General features: G+C 37.4%; 1 protein-coding gene and 1 non-coding gene across 8 annotated transcripts in view; both read right to left on the reverse strand.

Moving 5' to 3' along the window:
* Positions 1 to 24,709, reverse strand: part of PARP15 (poly(ADP-ribose) polymerase family member 15) — a 61,570-nt gene that overhangs the window by 34,251 nt on the left and 2,610 nt on the right. For 2 of the 7 annotated variants that reach the window (XM_014732850.3, XM_005601928.4), the window contains exons 2-5: positions 17,010 to 17,412; positions 15,915 to 16,148; positions 8,296 to 8,412; positions 4,715 to 4,948 (exon numbers count right to left, since the gene is read on the reverse strand). In XM_014732850.3, the coding sequence (XP_014588336.1) occupies positions 4,715 to 4,948; positions 8,296 to 8,412; positions 15,915 to 15,971 (408 nt within the window). In that variant the 5' untranslated portion in view covers positions 15,972 to 16,148; positions 17,010 to 17,412. Of the gene's footprint in view, positions 1 to 4,714; positions 4,949 to 8,295; positions 8,413 to 8,918; positions 10,319 to 15,914; positions 16,149 to 17,009; positions 17,413 to 24,709 lie in introns of all 7 variants that reach the window. The other 5 variants (XM_005601929.4, XM_070243705.1, XM_070243706.1 and 2 more) reach the window with 4 other exon arrangements.
* LOC111769129 (U6 spliceosomal RNA) lies at positions 13,140 to 13,245 on the reverse strand. Its single transcript, XR_002801926.1, has one exon. It is a non-coding gene; the product is annotated as a U6 spliceosomal RNA (small nuclear RNA).

A 24,709-nucleotide genomic window follows, 5' to 3' on the forward strand; every position in this document is an offset into this window, starting at 1 on the left:
CTTCTGCAGATGACATGATTCTTTATATAGAAAACTCTAAAGGATCCATCATAAAACTATTAGAAATAATCAACATCTATAGCAAATTTGCAGGGTACAGAGTCAACTTACAAAAAGCAGTTGCATTTCTATACTCTAGTAACAAACAAGCAGAAAGAGAAGTCAAGAATACTATCCCATTTACAGTTGCAGCAAAAAGAATAAAATATCTAGGAGTAGATTTAACTAAAGAGGTGAAAGACCTATACACTAAAAACTATGAGACATTATTGAAAGAAATTGAAGAAGATTAAAGAAATGGAAAGATATTCCATGCTCATGGATCGGAAGAATTAACATAGTTAAAATGCCCATATTACCTAAAGCAATCTACAGATTCAATGCAATCCCAATCAGAATCCCAATGACATTCTTCACAGAAACAGAATAAAGAATCCTAAATTTATGTGGAATAACAAAAGACCTTGAATAGACAAAGCAATCCTGAGAAAAAAGAAGGAAGCTGGAGGAATCACAATACCTGACTTCAAAATATACTACAAAGCTATAGTAATCAAAATAGCATGGTAGAGGCACAAAAACAGATACACAGACAAATAGAACAGAATTGAAAGCCCAGAAATAAACCCATACATCTATGGACAGCTTATCTTTGACAAAGGAGCCAAGAACATACAATGGAGAAAGGAAAGTCTCTTCAATAAATGGTGTTAGGAAAACTGGACAGCCACATGCAAAAGAATGAAAATAGACTATCTTGCACCATACACAAAAATTAACTGAAAATGGATTAAAAACTTGAATGTAAGACCTGAAACCACAAAACTCCTAGAAGAAAATATAGGCAGTACACTCTTTGACATTGGTTGTAGCAACATATTTTGAATACCACGTCAACTAAGGCAAGGGAAGCAAAAGAAAAAAGTAACAAATGGGACCATATCAGACTAAAAAGCTTCTACCAGGCAAAGGAAATCATGAACAAAACAAAAAGACAACCCACCAACTGGGAGAAAATATTTGCAAATCATATATCCAAAAAGGGGTTAATATCCAAAATATATAAAGAACTCATACAACTCAACAACAAAAAAACAAAGAACTCGATCAAAAATGGGCAGAGAATGGACACAGGGATGGTTCAACATCCGCAAGTCAATCAACGTGATTCACTACATTAACAAAATGAGAAACAAAAACCACATGATCATCTCAATAGATGCAGAGAAAGCATTCGACAAGATCCAACATCCATTTATGATAAAAACTCTCAATAAAATAGGTATAGAAGGAAAGTACCTCAACATAATAAAGGCCATATATGACAAGCCCACAGCCAACATCATACTCAATGGACAAAAACTGAAACCCATCCCTCTCAGAACAGGAACAAGACAAGGGTGCCCACTTTCACCACTCTTATTCAACATAGTACTGGAGGTTTTGGCCAGAGCAATTTGGCAGGAAAAAGAAATAAAAGGAATCCAAATAGGCAACGAATAAGTAAAACTCTCACTGTTTGCAGACAACATAATCTTATATATAGAAAACCCCAAAGAATCCATAGAAAAACTGTTAGAAACAATCAACAACTACAGCAAAGTTGCAGGGTATAAAATCAACATACATAAATCAGTAGCATTTCTATATGCTAACAATGAACTAACAGAAAAAGATCTCAAGAACTCAATCCCATTCACGATTGCAACAAAAAGAATAAAATACCTTAGGATAAATTTAACCAAGGAAGTGAAAGATCTATACAACGAAAACTGCAAGACCTTCTTGAAAGAAATCGACGATGACATAAAGAGATGGAAAGACATTCCATGAACATGGATTGGAAGAATAAACATAGTTAAAATGTCCATACTACACAAAGCAATCTACAGATTCAACGCTATCCCAATCAGAATTCCAGTGTCATTCCTTACAGAAATTGAACAAAGAATCCTAAAATTCATATGGGGCAACAAAAGACCCTGAATTGCTAAAGCAATCCTGAGAAAGAAGAACAAAGCTGGAGGCATCACAATCCCTGACTTCAAAACATACTACAAAGCTACAGTAATCAAAACAGCATGGTACTGGTACAAAAACAGATGCACAGATCAATGGAACAGAATTGAAAGCCCAGAAATAAAACCACACATCTATGGACAGCTAATCTTTGACAAAGGAGCTGAGGGCCTACAACGGAGGAAAGAAAGTCTGTTCAACAACTGGTGCTGGGAAAACTGGACAGCCACATGTAAAAGAATGAAAATCTACCATTCTTTTTCACCATTTACTAAAATAAACTCAAAATGGATCAGAGACCTAAAGATTAGGCCTGAAACAATAAGTCTTCTAGAAGAGAATATCAGCAGTAAACTCTTTGACATCAGCTTCAAAAGAATCTTTTTGGACACCATAACCCCTCACATGAGGGAAACAATAGAAAGAATAAACAAATGGGACTTCATCTGACTAAAGAGCTTCTTCAAGGCAAGGGAAAACAGGATTGAAACAAAAAAACAGCCCACTAATTGGGAAAAAATATTCACAAGTTATTTATCCGACAAACGGTTAATCTCCATAATATACAAAGAACTCACACAACTCAACAATAAAAAATCAAACAACCCAATTACAAAATGGGCAGGGGACATGAACAGACATTTCTCCAAAGAAGATATAAGGATGGCCAATAGACACATGAAAAGATGCTCATCATCACTAATCATCAGGGAAACGCAAATCAAAACTACACTAAGATATCACCTTACACCTGTTAGAATGGCAAAAATATCCAAAACCAAGAGTGACAAATGTTAGAGAGGCTGTGGAGAAAAGGGAACCCTCATACACTGTTGGTGGGAATGCAAACTGGTGCAGCCACTATGGAAAACAGTATGGAGATTTCTCAAAAAGTTAAGAATAGAAATATCTTATGACCCAGCCATCCCACTACTGGGTATCTATCCTAAGAACCTGAAATCAGCAATTCCAAAAGTTCCATGCACCCCTGTGTTCATCACAGCATTATTCACAATAGCCAAGTCATGGAACCAACCTAAGTGCCCAGCAACTGATGATTGGATAAAGAAGATGTGGTATATATATACAATGGAATACTACTCAGCCATAAAAAAGGACCAAGTCGTCCCATTCACAACAACATGGATAGACCTTGAGGGTATTATGTTGAGTGAAATAAGCCAGACAGAGAAAGACGAACTCTGTATGACTCCACTCATAGGTGGTAGTTAACATATGGACAAAGAGAACTGGTCAGTAGTTGCCAGGGGAAAGTGGGGTGGGAGGAGGGCACCAGGGGTGAAGTGGTGTACCTACAACATGACTAATAATGATGTACAACAGTAATTTCACAAGGATGTTAACTTTCATAACCTTGATAAAAAAAAATGGGCAGCGAATACGAACAGACATTTTTCCAAACAAGATATCCAGACGGCCAATAGGCACATGAAAAGATCTTCAACATCAGTAATCACTGAGGAAATGCAAATCAAAACTACAATGAGATAGCACTTTATACCAGCCAGAATGGCTATAATTACTAAGACAAAAAATAACAAATGTTGGAGAGGATGTGGAGAAAAGAGAACTCTCATACACTGCTGGTGGGAATGCAAACTAGTGCAGCCACTATGGAAAATAGTATGGAGATCTCTCAAAAATTAAAAATGGAAATACCATAGGATCCAGCTGTCCCACTACTGAGTATTTATCCAAAGAACTTGAAATCAACAACACAAAGAGATTTATGCATCACTATGTTCACTGCAGCATTACTCACAATAGCCAAGACACGGAAGCAACTCAGTTGCTCATCAAGGGACGAATGGATACAGAAGATGTGGTATATTTACAGAATGGAATACTATTCAGCCATAAAAAAGACAAAATCATCCCATTTGCAACAACAAGGATGGACCTTGAGAATATTACGTCAAGTGAAATAAGCCAGACAGAGAAAACATACACCACATGATCTCACATATATGTGGAGGATAAACAAACACATAGACAAAGAGAACAGATTAGTGGTTACCAGAGGGGAAGGGGGTAAGGGGGTGGGCAAAAGGGGTAAAAGAGCACATATATATGGTAATGGACAAAAATTAGACTATTGGTAGTATACATGATGCAGTATATACAGAAATTGATAAATAATAATGTACACCAGAAATTTTGCAACATTATAAACCAATATGACCTCAATAAAATAAAGATAATTTTTTTTTTTTTAAAAAAAAAAGGACACTGACCCGTCTTCATTCCTCACCACAGCTCTGGCCACATCTCTTTGTTGTACTTAAGGATTATTACACGAATCTTCAGACACCATTCCTGGAGAACCCCAATGATTGTTACTACTTTTGAGAGTCAGTTACTCTGAAATAACTGGTAGTTGTGATGGACTGTCCACGGAATATAATAAAGATTTCAATAAATAGACAGGGTTCAATCAATACTAGGGTTTCTCAACCTGGCCCAGATCATTCTTTCCTGTGGAGCCTGGAGTACGCTTTATAGGATATTTAGCAGAATCCCTGGCCTCTACTGTCTAGTTACCAGGAGCAGTTATCAAAAGCCAACGTCCCCTGGAAGACAAACTCACTTTGGTTGAATACCACTGATCTACATCATGCCAGAAGAAGATTACCAAGGCTATTAAATGAAGCAGAGAACTAGGGTCTTTCTCTACCTGCAAAGATCTTGCTCCATTATCCCAGCCTGGAGCCACGACATGGAGCACAGCTTTGCAGTCCAGATCGCAGCCACTTGTCATGAGTATGCTACCCACTTCCTCCTCTGCTCCCTGCTTGGTGGCATTTAACTCTTTCTGGAGCATTGGACCAGCTTTCATCAAAAGAGCCTGAGATAGTGGTCCTCTTCCAAGCTGAAGATCAGTGGGAACAGTGTTGACAATGACATCAGCCTTAAGGAAAACAGAAACAATTTGTTAGATTGAATCAGTAAGTAATGATTGAGCACCTATGACTTGCTAAGTACTACAGGGTAATGCACAAGATATGTTTGCCTATCATACAGACCTGTCAGCTCTACCCTCAAGGAACTTACAATCTGTTATTAGTACTTAATGCCATACTGAGGTGACTCACAAAACCTAGAAATGAAGAAAATATATTAGCCACTACTGTCAAGTCAACATGTAATAAGTTGGAGCAGAGCTGTGAAAATGAGTGAAAAAGAGACCAGAGACAGAGAGAGAGAGACAAAGAAAGAAGGAAATTGAGAGTGAAAGGTAGAGGCAGAAAGCAAAAGATGGTGAGAATGACTGAGACAAAAACATAGAAAAATTGAGAGAGACTGAGGAAGAGAGAGATTTGCTTTTAGGCTGGAACTGAGAGTAATTGTTTTGACTTCATTAACTACTAAAGAAAGAATAGGTCCATGTGAAGTGGCATCTGGTCAGCCCTGAAGGCCTGTACAAACGAAGGGCACTGAGGTGGAGGGAGGCAGGGTTTATTCAAGCCTGTCCAGAGGCATTGAGTTCTCCAATGTCTGCACTGAGGCCATCCCTTTGGTGAGATGGGGTCATAGCTGATGTCAAAAGATATTAGACATTCAATTCATGCAACTCCATTTATTCCAATTTTGTGTTCAGGTTTGGAGGGGAGAATGCTCTGATCATGTGGATTTTGAGTATTCTGGTTCCTTGGGGATCTCTTCCTCATAAATTAAAAGGTGTCTATGTCTCTGGGCCACGTAATAGTTGCATTTCTCACTCTAAGTGAATAATTGGCATCCATGGGTACACCTCCATCTTATACAAGGTTAGTTAGCATAAACTGATATCAAGACCTGAGAAGCCCCCTGCAGTGGCAAGAATGAGGGATGCTTCCAAAAACAAAAACAAAAACAAAAACAAAAACAAAAAAACTAGATCCAGCCTACTTTCTCTTCACTCCCACTTGCAGCCTCACTCTCTACTTACTGATTCCTACAGTTTGGGGAAGCAATACATCAACATGTAAAAAAGTAAAATAGTCTGATTTAATGCTTAAATCAGTTCAAGATAACCAAGAGAAACTGTGTTAAATATACAAATATTAATTGCTATAGAATTTCAAAAAATGGTAGGAATCGTTTAGACTGGACTGGTTAGTAAGAGCTTTACTAAGGGGATAAGGATTTAAGACAAGCTTGAAGAATGGATGTTACTGGGACAGGTAGAAACAAGGCAGTAAGGCATTCTAGGGGGGTGAAACATCTAAGAAAAGACCAAGAATTGAGAAAGGTCAGAGAGGAGTCCAATTGAGCCACAGGAGGGTTTTGATAGTGAGAGACAGGGCTGGGAAGAGATTTGGGGCCAGATGATGGCGGACTCTGAAAGTCACATTTTTTTGGGCTTGATCCTATAGGCAGTAGGGAGCCATTAAAGATTTTTGTGCAGGGGAGCACCTGATAAAACAATGTTTTTAGAATATGCATCAAACAGCAATGTAGAAGACATATTGGAGGGTGACAGACACTAAAGGTGAGTAGGCTAGGGCAGTACTGAGAGGTGACTGCAGGAATGAAAAGGAAAGGGAATGCACATGAGTCCTTGTGAAAGGAGGCCTGGTAATGAATTGGATGGGAAAAGCAACTCAGAGAAGAAAGAGTTAAAGAGGTTACACAGTCCAAAGTTTACACAGTACCATCCAATGGTGAGAATAGGCACCCTGACCTGAGTTGGCAAGAGTTTAATAATCAATTTAGCAGACTATGCAGTGGAAAGACTTTGGTTTCCTGATCTATGAGATGAGGGTGAGTAATGTTTATCTCAATTAAATTGTAGTACTGGTTGGGTAAGGTAAAATTTAAAGTGGTCCATTGTGAGTGGATGATGATGATAGCTTTCATTTTTACCATGTACCATGAAGATGCTCAAAACAATCCTAATATTGTCATCATCCATATTTATAGACAAGGACACTGAGGTATAAAGGGGATGTGGACCAAGATCAATGGCTGGTCAGTGGTAGAGTGGTATTTGATCCCCGCCAGAACTGGCTTTTAGAGTTGGTCTGTGTCACCACTACTCTATACCCCCTCCTAGACTGAAAGAGAAACTCACTGTCTTTTGTGTCATCCAGTTCTTTTCTGGTCTGATTGTACTCACTAAGCAATCTCATCACAGTGACTCATGTGGATCTCACTATTCCTGGTTCCATGGCAATGATCATTCTCATTGCACATTAAATAACTACAATTCCAGTTTTATAACCAGGTCTCTTGAGTTTGATTAGTGTGAGTCAGATCAAGTCTGGGTAAATGATAAGATTCAACTTCTCAACCTGCAGATCTGAGGACAAGGTCCTGAACCCATCTCTAAAAGTCTAAGGACTCTATTTACTCTAGAGAACATGAAGAAAGCGGCTGGCTTGTCTCTCCTCTGCCATCTCAGTAGCTGCAACAAAAGCAAAGAATATTTCCAGTGGCTCATAATCCATGAGTCTCCAAATTTCTCAGAAGGGTTCTCTGTCTATTAGTCTGGATTGTGTGCCCTCTGAAGGTAAATATCAAGTGTCAAAATGGTGGGTGCTATAGAATTCTGAAGAACAATCCAAATCAGTAATTCTCAGCCCTAGCTGCATATTAGAATCACCTAGAACACCTTCAAAAACTACTGATAGCTAGACCACAGACCTGACCAATTAAAATCAGGATCTCTAGGGATGGGGCCTGGGCTTCCACATTTTTAAAAGTTCCCAGATGATTCTGACGTGCAGCCAATATTCAGTGTCATGGATGTCAATAGGGATGGGATATAGGGCCTGCATCTCCTGCTAACTGGTGATTCCAAGGAAAAGGAAGTGGTAGGAGGGGAGAGGCAGGCAAGATCCTGGCTGAGCATGTAGTACCTGTACTGTGACCTTTCTCCCTCCTCATTGTGCCTCTGTCTGGGAAAGTGCTCAGGCAGGAGCAACAGGGTGTTTTTGTGAAGGGTGATATTACAATGTGACGTACATATGTCTTCCCCATTAATGCTAATGGGAACAAGAGAGAAAAACAGAACTGGGTTGAAAGTAGGTCAAAATAGGCTACAGAGAAATAAAAGGGGTGGATTTGCACACCCTGGTTTGTGGTTAAACTTGGATCTCTTCCTATGAGTACACATGAATAAATGTAGGGGATAGTAAATACAGCCCTGCATGAGTTAAATCCTCAGGTGGATTTAACTTCGCAAATTTAGATGATCTTAATCTTTGACCTTAAATCACACTACCAGTTAGATCCCATTTTTCCCTGGTGGATTTACTAAATAGCACCACTTACCGTGAGACATAAAACATCCCCACGTATCAACACAAGGTTCAGACCTTCTTTGGTTTGGGTTGAGGCTATAACATTTATGTTTGAAAGGTGATCTTTCCTGTTGCCTTGGTCTCCTGACTGTTGAGAAAACAGGAAAAAGCATTACCAGGCAATGCTATCTGAGGACTTTCCTCATAGGTATCCAAAGAGAAAATAACCATTAGATTTCACAGACTTATCTAACTCAACCCATGATTCAAAAGCAAACAATTTATTATCACATTTGAGTCTCAATTGTATTTAATACCCCAAATGTCGGTGAGCTCTTTGACTCATTCCCCCCCAAGAATCCTAGCCTTGCATATCCTGTCCATATCCCTGGCTCTTACTATTTAAGGATGCCCGGTCATATTTACAACTGTAATTCTTGCCTGAGGGCTTGCTGGAGTGCCAAAGCCTGCTTTGTTTGTCTGTGCAGCCAAGAGGAAGTGCAGGTAAATTAAGCCATCCTTCCAACTGCCCAAGCCCTCATCCAACCATTGACAGGAGTTGGTGTAAAAGTACTCCAGCAACCTTGCCTCCCAGATGGGACTTGCTCTGAGTTTCCCCAATGGGATTAAGTGGTAACTGATTTGATAACACACCCTATCAGTGTCCTTTACTTTCCTACTGAATCACTTGCACTTGAATCCTGTTTCAGTCCTCTTCTCGGGGAACCCAAACTAAGACACACCCCTCAGTCCTCCACAAGAATGCACTGGTGGTTTGAGTATTCATCAGTCACAGAATTTTAGAATTTGAAGGGTCATCACAGATCATCCAGTTCAGAAACTTCATTCTCCTGACAAGGAAACCAGTGTGCAAAGGGATGAAGCCACTTGCTCAGAGCCAAACTACTAGCTAATAAAGGACACAGTACTTTAATCTGCTCTTCACAGAGTCAAGGAAGAGGAGTCCATCTACCTGACAACGTTCTCACACTTATGAATGGTAAAAACATGGCCTGTGTCACCCTTCCACTGCTGCCCCCTGCATCTCTGACAGACAATATAATTGGTATCAGCACTCTTTCTCAATCAACCCAGATACAGTCTCAGGATCTTTCTCAACACAGAGCTCTAGTCAACAACCATGATTTGATCAGAGGAAACCCATGAAATGAAGGGTATTTGCAAGCCTGGTCTAGCTCAAAAAGGATAAGAATTTTCTCTGCTTAAAATAGTCTTAGAGAATTTTCCACACTCTGCTTTCTGTAACAAACAGAAAACTCCAGAAGGACTGGGAATGGCTCTTGGAGCGGCCCTTTTCATTGCTCAGGGACTTCATTCTTCGCTTTACAGTCTCCTGCACGCAGTCTGGTATGTTTCGTGAAAGCGTTATCAATGACCTCCCACTCTGAGAATTCCATGTGTGTAGACTCTTTCAAAACACTGAAGTGAAGACTAGAAAAGCTTCCCGAAGAATCGCCACATTCTCTGTCAAATTGTGTTTTTTCTTTTCAATGTTTTAGTTGATGTCTTTAATTTTCTTACAATTCTTTTTGCATCCTGCAAACAACCTATTATTATGACCATCTCCTTGAATATACCAGACTCAATCAAAATCCTATCATTCTCTATGCTATTTTTATGTCCTCTCATACCACTGGCTTCACATTTTATTTGGTGACTTGACATTTAGACATGATACGGGAGAATGTTTTAGAAACATCTTCTTTCCAGGTCTTGATGACATTGACTTTTGCTCCTTAAGTGAGTTAGGTGGCTGCAGACCTGAGTGTTACCTCCAGCCCCTTACAGGTGACCTGGGGCCATCTTATCTCACAGTGACACTTTCCCCTTTTAAAATTTGTCATTCCAATCAGGTGATGCTTTCTCTGCAAGAGCTTTCATATGAGAGGATCCAGGACCACCAGGAAGGTGCTGGCAACTGTCTCAGGCTGTCTTCTTTCCATGCAAGGCTATGCCCAAAGACATATAATATGGAAACACAGAGATGGACCTTTCGTTGAAGACAAACTTTTTGGCCAAGCAGGTGTCTACCACTAAAAAATAAAAAATGAAAGGGAGATATCATTCAGACAAAATCTTTGGCACCAAAAGAAATCCTGATACTAATAAGACTCTGAAATACAGTGTCTCTACCTCAAATGGTACCACTGTCAAGCAGCTCAATGAAAGATGTGACATTCATGAATGCAATAGGGCTAATCCTCACCTAACAGAATAGATCTGTTCCATTCATGTTTACTTTGCAGTGAAGTTTTTAAAAGTTAATCCCATTTTCACATTGACATCTATTATAATATTGGAAAGGTAACTTTTTTCCTTGAAAAAATCTAGCCCTCAGAGATACAATAAATAGAAACAATAATGCTTAAGCAATTTGAAATAACCTACTAGAAGTAAAGCCAATACCATTACAAAAAGGAATAGTTACAACAGTCAAAAATGTTAAAAACAAGTGTGTGCTGTAATCAAAAGAAGTCATAAAATTAGGTCAGATTCCCTAGACGCAGAGCCTGAGATGGCGATTCACGTGCAAGTGATTTATTACAGTTGTGCCCTCAGGAGAAACCTGTAGGAAGTGAGAGATGAAGATACAGAATGTGGTTTTAGGTTAAGCCTGGCCTCTTCCTGACCCTACAAGGAGCCCTGGAATATATAAATTGCATCACAGTGTTGTCCCAACCTTGAGGCAAAGGAGCTGGGTTCTTGCACCTTCCTGGTGGTTAGTTACCATCTATGGGCCATCCTGGTTGGGAGATGAATGTCAGTTGCCTAGAACCTCCAGGCTCCAGACCTTCAGTCTCCCAAAGGAAATCGTCTGGAGGAGGTTGTAAATGTGAGTCCTTAACAGTAATAAATACAGCGGTTGAATTATGAGTGCACCTAATAAATACAAGAGACCCCAGAGATCTGCGAGAAGCACCAAAGGAAAGGAAGAGCACCAAAGGAAATGCAAAGAAAAACTGCACAAGTTAGAGAGAAAGAGAACATGGCTTAGCAACTAAATTGAGTAAAAGCATCTAAGGGATTTTGGTTGACAGTCAACTCAGTACAAATCAACAGCGATGTAGCTGTGTTTAAGAAAAAAAAAGGTCACCAAACTCTGGCAAGGACATGGAGCAACAAGAGTTCCCATTCATTGCTAGCAGGAATGCAGAATGGTATAGCCGCTTTGGAAGATGGTTTGGAGGTTTCCTACAAAATTAAATATGCTCTTACCATAGGACTCAGCATGCATGCTCCTTGGTATTTACCCAAATGAACTTCGAACTTAAATCTACACACAACCTGCACAGGAATGTTAATAGCAGCAATATAACTTTATTCATAATTGTCAACTTGGAAGCAACCAAGATGTCCTTCAATAGGTGAATGGATAAATAAACTGTGGTACTTCCATAAAGTAGAATACTATTCAGAGATACAAAGAAATGAACTATCAAGCCATGAAAAGACATGGAGGAAACTTCAATGCATATTGCTAAGTGAAAGAGTCAGGCTGAAAGGCCACAAATTGTGTGATTCCAACTCTAAGACATGCTGGGAAAGGCAAAACTACGGAGACAGGAAAAGATCAGTGGTTGCCAGGGGTTTGGAGGAGGGAGGGAGGGATGAATAAGTGGAACATAGGGAATTTTTAGGGCACTGAAATTATTCTGTATGAAACCGTAATTGTGGACACATGACATTGTGCATTTGTCAAAACCCATAGAACCACAAAACAGTGAATTCTAATGTAATTAACTTTAGTTAATAATAATATATCAATATTTTTCATCAATTGTAACAAATGCACAACACTAATGCAAGAAGTTAATATTAGGGAAAACTGTCTCAGGGGCAGGGGGCATAGGAGAATTCCCTTGACTTTCTGCTGAATTTTTCTGGAAAACCAAAGCTGCTTTAAAAAAACGTAATAATGATTTGGGACTCTAACTATAGAAACATAGTAACACAAATGTGTTTGATGAATAATAACCCTATGCTACTTTTCATTGGTAAAAACAGGCAACGCCTGGGGTATTGTGTTTAGTTCAAGGCGCCAAACTTTGCAAAGGGATTATGAAAACTAGACATGTTCAGAAGCAAGAAACTGAGGTTGTGAAAGGACTCAAAACCATGTCACGTGAAGATATACAAAAGGAACTGAGTCTGTTTAACTTGCAGAGGTAGAGTAACGAGTGGGGTGGGATGCAGGGAACGGGACATAATAGTTGCCCTTAAACATTTAAAGGGCAACCTTGTGTGTTTGTGTGTGTGTCTGTGTGTGTTCCAATAAAATTTTATTTACAAAAACAGATGACGGGCTGGATTCGGCCCACAGGCTAAAGTTTTCTGACCCCTGCTCCTGATCAATCAATGCCTGTGAGATTGACACCTGCTTGGGTAGGGCAAGTTTGATCTTGGTATAAGTATTATTTAACTATAAATCTTCTACAGAGCTCGTTCAGTTTTCCCCAGGTTAAAATCACTTTTATCTTCAGATTTTGATCTAGATGTGGTAAACACCAATCTGGTGATCTTTGAAGATCCAAAAACTGAGATGATGTTGTTAAGCCAGCAAGGGCAGCACTGGTCTCTTGAGGTAAAGACCTGTCTGAGTCACTGAATGCCCACGGGCCTTCAGCGTTCCTAAGGATCCTGACAACTGCTGCAGTTTTCGTAACTCCTTCATTATCTTTTTTCTCTCCAATTTTTTTAATTCTGTTTTTTATTAAGGCATAATTGACAAACAACATTATATTAGTTTCAGGTGTACAACATAATGATTCAATATTTGTATATATTGTAAATTGATCACCACAATAAGTCTAGAATCCATCACCATCCATAGTTACAAAATTTTTTTCTTGTGATAAAAATATGGAACGCTTCAGGAACATACGTGTCGTCCTTGCACAGGGGCCACACTAATCTTCCCTGTATTGTTCCAATGTTAGTAGATGAGCTGCCAAGCAAGCACTGAAGAGCTGTCTCATAATAAAAGGATTGACTTCTACAACTTTAAGTGGAAGAACAAGGACTAATGGGTAGAACTACAGTAAAACATATTTGGGCTTAATGTAAAGCTAAATTTTAAAAAATAATTAGAACCATCCTAAGGTGGAATGGGTCAATGAGATGGTGAGTTCCCAGGAAGCAGAAGATGGGCCATCACTTAGTGGTCTGATTTTACTTCTAGAGAAACTGTTTTGTGGTTTTTGGGTTTTTTTGTGGTGGGGTGGGAGGCATATTTTTCTTAATTGAATTCGCTAACCTATTTTCAAATACATTTTACCCAGTAGAAATAGTTTATTCCAGTACTCTTATGTCAGAGGTGATAACAACACCAAAACAAAGGACACTGAACTATTTAAATCTCATTTAATAATGGCAGTTTATCTCTGCATCTGCTGAGACATACCACCATCTAAAATGCAATTCATATCTATTATTTCGAATCAAATTAGTAACTTGTGTTTTCCATTTTTGCCTAATTTGATAATTGTAAGAGCTTTATTTAGTGAATACCTGTTGTGTGTCAGATATTTTACAAATATTACCCCATTTAATTTAATCTTCACAATGACCCCGTGAGATAGATTTTATCTTCACTTTTTAAATGAGGAAACAGAGAATCAGAAAGTAACTTTGCTATTGCTATCCAGCTAGTATACTCTAGAAGATTTTGGATATATGCCTTTGGGACTCTAAAGGTCAGTGGTGCTCCAGAATTTCTATACAGAGGGCTTAGGTGTGACAATCTGGCCAGAAGTAGGGGGTGATGAAGGGAGATTGTCTTAAAGCTGTATTTTCTTGACTGTGCAAGTAAGATGGCGCCCAATGATCCCTACTTCCTGGTAATCACACCTTTGTATAGTCTTCTTCCATATTGTATCAAGATTGGTCTGTGCGACCAACAGAAGATGGCAGAAGTGATGCCATGTCACTTCTGAGGCTAGGTTACAAACATCACTACAGCTTTCCTTCCTTCCCTTCCTCAGATAACTCACTATAGGAGAAGCCACTGCCATGTCATGAACCCCCAGTGGAGATGCCCTCATAGCAAGGAACTGAGGTCTCTGGCAGCAGCCATGTGAGTGAGCTTAGAAGCAGACTCTCCAGCCCCTGTCAAGACTTGTGATGACTGCAGCCCCAACCAACATCTTGATAGCAAACTCATGAGAGATCCTGAGTTAGAATCACCCAGCTAAGCTGTTCCCAAATTCCTGACCCACAAAAGTATAAGAGGACAAATGTTTGTTACGTAAAGCCACTAAACTTTGGGGTCATTTGGTATGCAGCAATAGAAAACTAATACAGATTGTATGCTTCTTCAGCATGACTTGAAGAGGCAGGCTGATGGAGAGAGTGGGGATAAGACTAAAACCCCTACCTCCTAACCCTTTCTGGCAAAGTCATTGCTGAAATTCAACCTCTAACCACTACGCCAGGGGTACGAATTTTAAGGGTCTTAATGGAAAATTATAAATATGCATATATATATGTTAAAATAGAATAGAAAATAGAGTGCATCAGTTCCTTAATGAGAAATGCACATGTTGCAACAAAACATTCTCCAAAATTGCTACAAACACCTTCATTTTCATATAAGATGGGTTCGGATATTATATATCTATCTATATATTTTTTTTAATGATGTGTTGTTGTTAAAAAAAAAGTTTATAAAATGCTGCACTGCACTTTATATCACCCTGCCTCCTCTCTTGGTTTCTTTAGTTCACTAATTGCTGGAGTGCAGATTGAGGCTCTGAGTCGGCCCAACTTGCACGTTATCTCCGGAAAGATTGAATATGCTTAACCATTAGCCATTTTCTAGAGTATAACAATGTCTAACTGTTTTTTTTTTATAAAGGCTCTCTAGATGTCAACAGTAGCATTAAGAACTAGATGAGAAGTGTGTGAGAGACACGGGGCCTTCAAATTCGGAAAGTTGGGAAGGCTGGTTTCAGTCCTAAGAATTAGACAGTTTTAAATGCAGAAGTCGCTAAGTGAGGGATACCAGTCCTAAACTAAGTCTTCTCACAAGGTACCAATTAAAAATACCCAGTGGTATCAATTCATTGCTATACTAAGAATCAGGTATCATTTCAGTCTAGTGCCACGACTATTAGCTTCTTAAATCACTACTGAAATGTAAGCTCCTTTTCTTTCTAGATAGTGTCTCAATTTTTGGCTTTTCCACCTGACTGGTTGCCACTGAAGCTCCATGAGGAAGATCCTAATACCTGCTTCTCTCCTCTTGACCGCACTCTCTTTCCCCTCCAGTCTTCCATCCCCACCTATAGTTTCAGAGATACTTTTTGGCTTCACCACCTCTTCTTATGGATCACAGCTGGGAGGGGATGTGCAGGTGAAGTATGACCATTTAACATGGCACAGGGAAATGGGAGGTCAAAGGAAGTTTTTTGTTGTTAGTTTTTTTTATTACTGCTAAAAAACAAATTCTTTTAGCTAGATCTCCACAGAGACCTGTTCAAAGCCTTGAGTTAATTCATAGCCTATCCCAGTAAGAATGTGGTGGCTTTGATGGATTTCCTAATCACCTGAGTGGCCCCTAATCTAACGTCAGTCATGCATGAAATGGTTAATAATAACCTTAAACAGGAAGAAAGAAGAGAAATTAATTACCTTTGTAGTCAGAAAACTCAACCGGGGCTGAACACTCTTCCAGGAAATACTAGACATTGGTTACTCCTTCTCCATTTTGGGGGTTTCCAAAGACAATTGTTACATAATTATTATCAACATGAGGTGGCAGATTCTCAATCTTAATGGTTCTTGTCAGTTCCAGAAGTCTTGGAAAAATCTGAAGTTGCTGAATTTTGTGGTGTCTGTGACAAACAGTAACGAATATCCTGACATCTACAAATGAAAACCAGTTTATTGGTACTGTAATTTCATTTCATATTGGAAGAAAACAGATTTTACAAAGGAAGTTGACTTTGAGGCTATAACTAGGATTTAAAATTTAGATGCAAAATTTCTATGTAAAGTTATATTTCACAGTGTCAGCTTCCCACTATCCCACATTGCCTACCCTGGGCGCACAGCTATCTTTAACAGTGACCTCCATTTGTGATCATTTTGGGAGCATGGATCAACAGTTACCTCTCCAAATGAAATCAAGTGTGTACAGCCACTTTGTAAGCTGATAATGGTAATAATGGTTGTAATATAATAATCTTTGCTAAATCTTATTTCACTTCATTCCCCCTACTAACTTCACCATATCTTGGTCTCTATTTGTACATGCCATTATCATAAAAATAAGGTCCAATTACTAATAAAACTCTTTGGAGATTTGAGGGCACATACACAGTGGTTAAGAAAATACACTCAGAAATCAGAATGTCTGATTTGGAATTATGACTCAAACACTTACTAGCTGTGTGACTGTGAGCAAGTAATTTAATCCTCTCTAAGCCCAGATTTATTCATTTGTAAAATGGGAGATAATAATAGTGCCTATGTCATGGTGCTATATGTTAAGACAGAAAGTAAGTAAAAACTTAGCAGAATACTTGACAGAGAGCAAGCACTTGATAAATGTTAGTTATTAGCAGCACCAGGAGTAATAATACATAGATTCCCACACGATTCTCTTACTGAGAGTTAGAAAGAGCACAACTTTTAAAGAAGACCCATTGAGGGATACCTGGAATCTCAAAATAAGATACAACTACAATTTGCAAATGAAGGATTAAAAACTATTGTCCGTCTTACCAATATTTTTGAGAAAAATGAAGCCAGCAATTTTAATATTGGGTATTACTTCCACCCTGAAGTTGCCATTGGCTTCTGACAGGCCGCTAATTGATTCCACAAACAAGGACAGCACATTCTCAGTCATAGTGTCTTGGATATTGTGAAATGCACCAAAAGGGAGGCTTGTGAAGGATCTTTCGAAAATTCATCTATTTCATCCACTTCCATGTCATCTATTTTATCCACTCTTCTGAAAAATATTACTTTTGTACTGAGGTCTTCTGACTTCGCAATTTTTAGAGAGACAGAAACACTCGAGATGTTAGTTTTTATATCTGATTTGAGATTTGACAAGCTTTGGCTTTCATATTACTTTCTGATGTCTTAAATACTTTGGAAGAAGATAGAATTCACTCATTTCCTTATTAAAAAAAAAGAAAATAGTAACTCTTTGATTAAACGATTAAGTAATTAAACATTATACTTTTAAAGTCAAATTTACTGATGAAACTACAGGGAAAAAAGTAAAAACATGGCATGCAATGATGGTGCTCATCCACCAACACAAATTAATAGAACCACAATTTGTTACTGAAAAGAAAGAAGTTTCTGTTACTGCATAATGAAAGGGCAATCTACAGAGATAACTAAAATACAAAATGTTACATAGTCACAAAGAAGATTTGGTATGGTTAGACATTCTTGGCAGAATAGAGACTCTTACTTCCAGTTTTCATTGTTTTTAATCCTTGAAAGAGAAATAAAGGGATTTTCCCCTTACCATTATAAACAGGCTTATTCTGAACTCAGAAATCAACAGTATTCACAGCGAAGAAACACAACAGTCACTCTCCTTAGAAGTAGTATAAAACAAAATAAACCAAAAATCAGATATATGTTCTGTCACCACTTCTATTCGATGTATTATTTAGAACTCTTCCTGGTCATCAAAATAAAGTGAGGAAAAGAAATGAGGATAAACATAGAAATGGAAAGGAAATCAAAAACAGTCATTCTTTACAAATAATACAGCAATATATTGCAAAAATTTAAAAAAATCAGCAATGCCATTAAAAAAGTGAGATGACAACTATAGAATGGGAGAAAATATTTGCAAATCATTTAAATGATAGGGGACTTGTATCTAGAATATTAAACAACTTTTACTACTCAACAATAAAAACAAATAACCCGATTTACAAATAGGTAAAGGATTTGAAAAGATGTTTCTCCAAAGTAGACATATATAGGACATAAAAGGACACAAAAAGATGCTCAAAATCACTAGTCATTAAGAAAATGCAAATCAAAATCATAATGAGATACCACTTCGTACCCACTAAGATAACTAAAATAAAAAAAACGACAGACAATAACAAGTGTTGGCCAGACTGTGGAGAAAATGGAACCCTCATACATTGCCAGTTAGAATATAAAATGATACAACCACTGGGGAAAAGTTTTGCAGTACCTCAAAAAAGTTAGAGCTACCGTATGAGCCAGAAATTTCACTTCCGGGAAGGTCTACACCCAAAAGACATGAAACATATGTCTACACAAAAACTTGTACAAAAATTCTATGGACAAAATGTCCCCCCAAAATTCATATATTTTAAAGCCCTAATTCTCAATGTGATGGTATCTGGAGGTGGGGTCAGATGAGAGGTAACTAGGTTTAGATGAGGTCATAAGGGTAGAGCTCCCAAGATGAGATCAGTGCCCTTAAAAGATGAAGAGAACAGAGCCAGGTGAGAAAATAGCAAAAGAGGGTCATCTGCCAATCAGGAAGAAGGCCCTCACCAAAAACCCGATCATGCTGGCATCCTGACCTTAGACTTCCAGCCTGCAGAATTGTGAGAAATGAAGGTTGTTGTTTAAGCCATTCAGGCTATGGTGTTTGTTATAGCAGCTTGAGCTGAGACAAAAAATGTTTGTAGCAGCATTATTCGCAATAGTCAAAAAGTGAAAACAACCCAAATGTCCATCACTTGATGAACAGAAAAGTAAAATGGGTATACCCATACATTGGAAGACTATTTGGCAATAAAAAGTAAGAAAGTTCTGATATATTCTACAACATGAATGAACCTTGAAAACATGCTAAGTGAAAGAAGCCAGTTGCAAAAGACCACACATATATGATTCCATTTATATGAAATGCCTAGAATACACAAATTCATAAAGACAGAAAGTATATTAGTGGTTACCAGGCTTGGTGGGGAGACAACGAAGGGGAGTGACTGCAAAGGGATATGGGATTTCTTTGGGAGTGATGAAAATTTCTAAAAATAGATAGTGGTGAGCACTGTGAATATACTAAAGCCCACTGAGTTGTACACTTTTAAAGAGTAAATTTTATGGCATGTAAATTATATCTCAACAAAGCTGTTACCAAAGAATAAGACTCAATAAAGCAGTTCCTAGGGAATATGTAGGGCGTACTAAGAGCACCGCCGAATTTCAATGGCAAAAATGAAGTCTGAGCAGATATTCTCTGACCTTGCAGAAATACATTATGATTATAATAATCTCCAAGTTAAATTATAGATATATCAATAAAATATCTTAATTTAAGCCCAACTAAGATACCAACATGGTAAATTATCAAATTTGATAAAATGAATTTTAAAAAACAAAACAATACCGAAGGAAATCATGAGAGACTTGGCATGCTACACTTTAAAATGCATCTTTCCACAGACTGGAAGAAAATATTTGGGAGTGACATACTTGATAAAGGACTGTTATCCAAAATATATAAAGAACACTTAAAATTCAACAGTAAGAAAACAAACAACTTGATCAAAAAATCAGCAAAGAAGATATAGAGATGTCAGATAAGCATATGAAAAGATGCTCAACATCATATGTCATTAGAGAGTTGCAAATTAAAACAACAATGAGATACCACTACACACCTATTAGAATGGTGAAAATCTAGAACACTGACAACACCAAATGCTGACAAGGATTTGAAGCAACAGGAGCTCTCATTCATTGCTGGTGGGATGAAAATGGTACAGTCACTTTGGAAGACAGTTTGGTAGTTTCTTGTAAAACTAAACATATTCTTCCCATACAATCCAGCAATCACACACTTTGGAAGCTACTGAAAGGAGTTGAAAACTGATGTCCACACAAAAAACTGTACCTGGATGTTTATAGCAGCTTTATTTATAAATGCCAAAACTTGGAAGCCACTAAAATGTTCTACAATAGGTGAATGCATAAATAAACTGCAGTACATCCAGACAATGGAATATTATTATCCTAAAAAGAAATGAGCTACCAAGCCATGAAAAGACATAGAAGAACCTTAAATGTATATTACTAAGTGAAATAAGCCAATCTGAAAAGGCTGTAGTGTGATTCCAACTGTGTAACACCTGGAAAAGGTGAAACTATGGAGACAGTAAAAAGATCAGTGGTTGCCAGCGATTAGAGGAGAGGGAGGGATGAACAGCAGAGCACAGAGGATTTTTAGGGCAGTGAAACTATTCTGTATGATATTATAGTGGTGGATATATGCCATTAAATATTTATCAAAACCCACAGAATGTACAACACCAAGAGTGAACTCTATTGTAAGCTACGCACTTTGAGGGATAATAAAGTTATCAGTGTAGGTTCACCAGTTATAAGAAACGTAACATTCTGGCGTGGGATGTTGACATTGGGGAGGTTGTGTATGGGGAGGTATATGGGAATTCTGTATCCTTTGCTCCATTTTTCCATGAACTTAAAACTGCTCTAAAAAATAAACTCTATTTTTTCTAAAAAAAAAAAAATGCATCTTTAAGTAATAAGTATAACACTAAATTGTTCTGAATTAAGAATAGATAATCTGACAAGAAGTAAGACAGAAATTCCATAAATAAGCCTTAACCTATCAAAAAGTTTAAGATATGAAGAAGGAAGAGGACTAAGAGAGTGGAGACATGAATCATAACTTAATAAATATTGTTGCGAAGGGGAGTCTCAATTATGAAGAAAATTAGATATCAATTCATACCTCACAATCAATACCTGTCTACAATAATATTAACCCCTGGGGGTTAGAAATGTTAACATTAAACACTCCAAAAGTGTTAGAATAAAAGTTCTATATTTATTTGACTAATTGTATTAAGGTGAAAAATTTTCAACTAATGAAGCAAAACAGAAGATCTAGAGATATCAATCTAAATAGATTCACATAAAAAACTAAAGCAATAATAAAAATAAAAAGATATCTGCAACACAGCAGAAACTCAAGAAATGCAGGTTGATAGATTAATACAATGGAGCATAGGGCCCTCTCAGCCAGGGCAGTAAATTGTCTAAAATTCTACGAACAGAACAGGGGATGGCAGGTTATTGCTTCCATGTGACAAATCAAAATAGTCTTCCATCAGACGATTCATGAAAAGTGCAATTCAGCACGCCAAAGGCAGCTTTAGAAGTATCAGTGTTTAATGCACTAGAATATGAGTTACATGAAAGTCAAGCAAATCAAGGATGGAACAACATTGGAAAATCTATTAATATAATTCACTGTAGGTCTGAGCAAAACAATGTGAGTATCTCCATATCTGCTGAAAAAGCATTGGACAAAATTCACACACACTCCTAACAAAATCTCCTGAAAAAATAGAAATGGATTGATCTATTTCCTTAACATAGTAGAATATCTATACCTCAGTCCTAAAGTCAGCAACTTACTTAGGGAAACCCTGCAGGCATTCCCATTAAGGTCAGGAACAAGACAACTATGGTGACAACCTACAATACCACCTGACATTGTTCGGGACATGCTAACTAATGCAAACAGATCTGACAAAAAATAAGAGTGTAGATTAGAAAAAGATGAAACAAGACTATCTTCATCTGAAGGTAACAATGTCTACTTGGAAAATCCTAAAATAAATAATAAAAATATTAAAAATAAATAAAATAATAATTAAAAATAATAAAAATAAATAATAAAAATTAAAAAATTCAGCTAGTAGCAAGACATAAAATGAGCACACAAAGATTGATAGCTCTAGGACATCCGTTTAGGCCAATATGGAGTAACCGATTTACTATCACACCTTAAACAACTAAAAAACTGGATAAAAGATATGAAGCAATGCTTCTGCAGATGTTTGGAAACAGGCAATATGGCACAGTGATCAGATGAGGTGAGCCCAACAATTGCTCCCTTCCAGGCTTACCATAAGGAGAGAGGTTCCAAGCCATAGTGCAGGAAGGAGAAACGTAGGGGAAGCCTGGTAGCCTCACTGAGTTGAGGAGACAGACTCAGGACTCTGAGGAGGCCAAAATGACCAGAAATTGCAAGTCAGAATATGGGAGAGGAAAGAGATGCACAAAGATCTCCAGAGGTCTACAGAGGCTCTTCCCGGAGCCTTCAGCTCCAAAAGAGCTGGGAAAAGTGCCTGTTCCCAACAGCCACAGAAGAAAACCTCATGAGAAGTTTTAGATATAGGGTAAAGAATTCAGAAGTGTTTTGCCTCAGTGGTGGAAAAATTAGCTGTAGATTAAAGGCTACCCTGCTCCTGCCTAACAAAGCTTAAAAATAAGCCTCAAAAGGATCAAACTGTTTTCAGGTAACTTAACTGTGACCCAGATAAAAATCTCAAAAATATGTTTTAAAGTACAAGAATATCTAGGACTCAACAAGGCACAATGCATATGTTTGGCATCCAACCAAAAATTCCCAGACTAAGAAGAAGCAACATATGATGCATAATATGGAAAAAAAAATAAATAATTTGAAACTAACCCAGAAATGATAGAATTGGTAGACAGGGCTATTAAAACAATTATTATAACAATATTGCATACTTTCAAGAAGGTAGAGGAAAACAAGAGTGTATTTAGCAGAGACTTAATATAAAGGAGAACCAAATCAAATTTCTAGAGAGGAGAAATACAATGTTTTAGGTCAAAAATACACTGAGTGGGATTAAAAGGATAATTATATACTGCAGAAAGAAAAGATTAGTTGACTTTGAGACATAAAAATAGTAACTACACAAAATGAAAGACAGAGAGAAAAGACTGAGAAAATAATGAGTGGAGAATCAGTGAGCTGTGTGACAAGTTGAATAACATACATGAATGAAAGAACAAGAGAAGGGGACAGAAGAAAATATTTGATGAAGTAATGGCCAATATTTTTTTCAAATTTGATGAAAACTATATTCCCATGGATCCAAGATGCACAATGAACTCCAAGCACAATAGACATGAAGAATGCTACACCCAGACACTTCATAAGTTGCTTAAAACCAGTGATAAGGAAAAAAAATCTTAAAAATACAGAGAAAATTATACACAGAAAGACAAAGTATAAGAATGACAGGAGACTTCTTGTCAGAAACAATGGAAGCCAGAAGACAGGGAAGCAACATCTTTGCTGTCAACTTACAAAACATCTTTCGAAAATAAATGTAAAATAAAAACCCTTTCAGACACACAAAAGCTGAAAAAACATCACAAGAAGACTTGCACTATAAGAAATGTTAAATGAAGTTCTTCAGGAAGAAGGAAAATGATGCCAGATGAAAAGAGTGAGTACATGAGTAAATATAAAATAATGTTTTCCTTGTTTTAAAAATTCCTTTTAATCACAAATAGTCAAAACAATCTTGATAAAGAAAAAAAAGGCTGGAGGCCTTACACTTCCTGACTTCAGAGCATATTATAAAGCTACCGTAATCAAAACAATATGATACTGGCATACAGACATATAGATCAGTGGAACAAAAGAAAAAGTTTCATGACACTGAACCTGGCAATGATTTATTGTATATGACACCAAAATCACAGGCAACAAAAACAAGAACAGAAAAGTCGGACTGGACTACCTCAAAGTTTAAAACTTCTGCATAGCAAGGAAACAGTAAATATATAGAGTAAAAAGTCAACCTACAGAATGGGAGAAAATATTTGCAAATCATATATCTGATAAGGGGTTAATATCCAGAATACATAAAGAACTCCTACAATTCAACAACAGCAACAAAAACAAAACAACCTGATTGAAAAATGAGCAAAGGACTTGTATAAACATTTCTGCAAAGAAGATATTCAAATAACCAATAAACACATGAAAAGATGCTCAACATCTCTGATCATTAGGGAAACGCAAATCAAAACCATAATGAGATATCACCTCACACCCATTAGGATGGCTCCTATTAAAAGAAAGAAAGAAAGAAAGAAAATAACAAGTGTTGGTGAGGATGTGGAGAAATTGGAACCCTTATGTACTGTTTGTGGGAATGTAAAGTGGTGCAGCTGCTCTAAAAAACTAAAAATAGGATTACCATATGACCCATCAATATGACTTTTGGACATATATCCAAAAAATTGCACATAGCATCTCAAAGACATATTTGTACACTCATATTCATTGCTGCATTATTCACAGTAGCCATAAGATAGAAGCCACACAAGTGTCCACTGACAGATAAATAGATTTTAAAAATGTGGTATATATATACAATGGAATATTATTCACCCTTAAAAAGGAAGGAAATTCTGACACATGCTACAACATGGATGAACCTTGAAGACATTATGCTAAGTGAAATAAGCCAGTCAGAAAAAGAGAGATACTAATTTAGTTTTGCAAGATAAAAAGTTCCAGAGATTGGCTGCACAACAATGGGAATATTCTTAACACTATTAAACTGTACACTTAAAAATGGTTAAGATGGTAAATTTTGTTA

The sequence above is a fragment of the Equus caballus genome, chromosome 19 (genome assembly GCF_041296265.1).
Source record: "Equus caballus isolate H_3958 breed thoroughbred chromosome 19, TB-T2T, whole genome shotgun sequence".
In the NCBI taxonomy this organism is placed as follows: domain Eukaryota; kingdom Metazoa; phylum Chordata; class Mammalia; order Perissodactyla; family Equidae; genus Equus; species Equus caballus.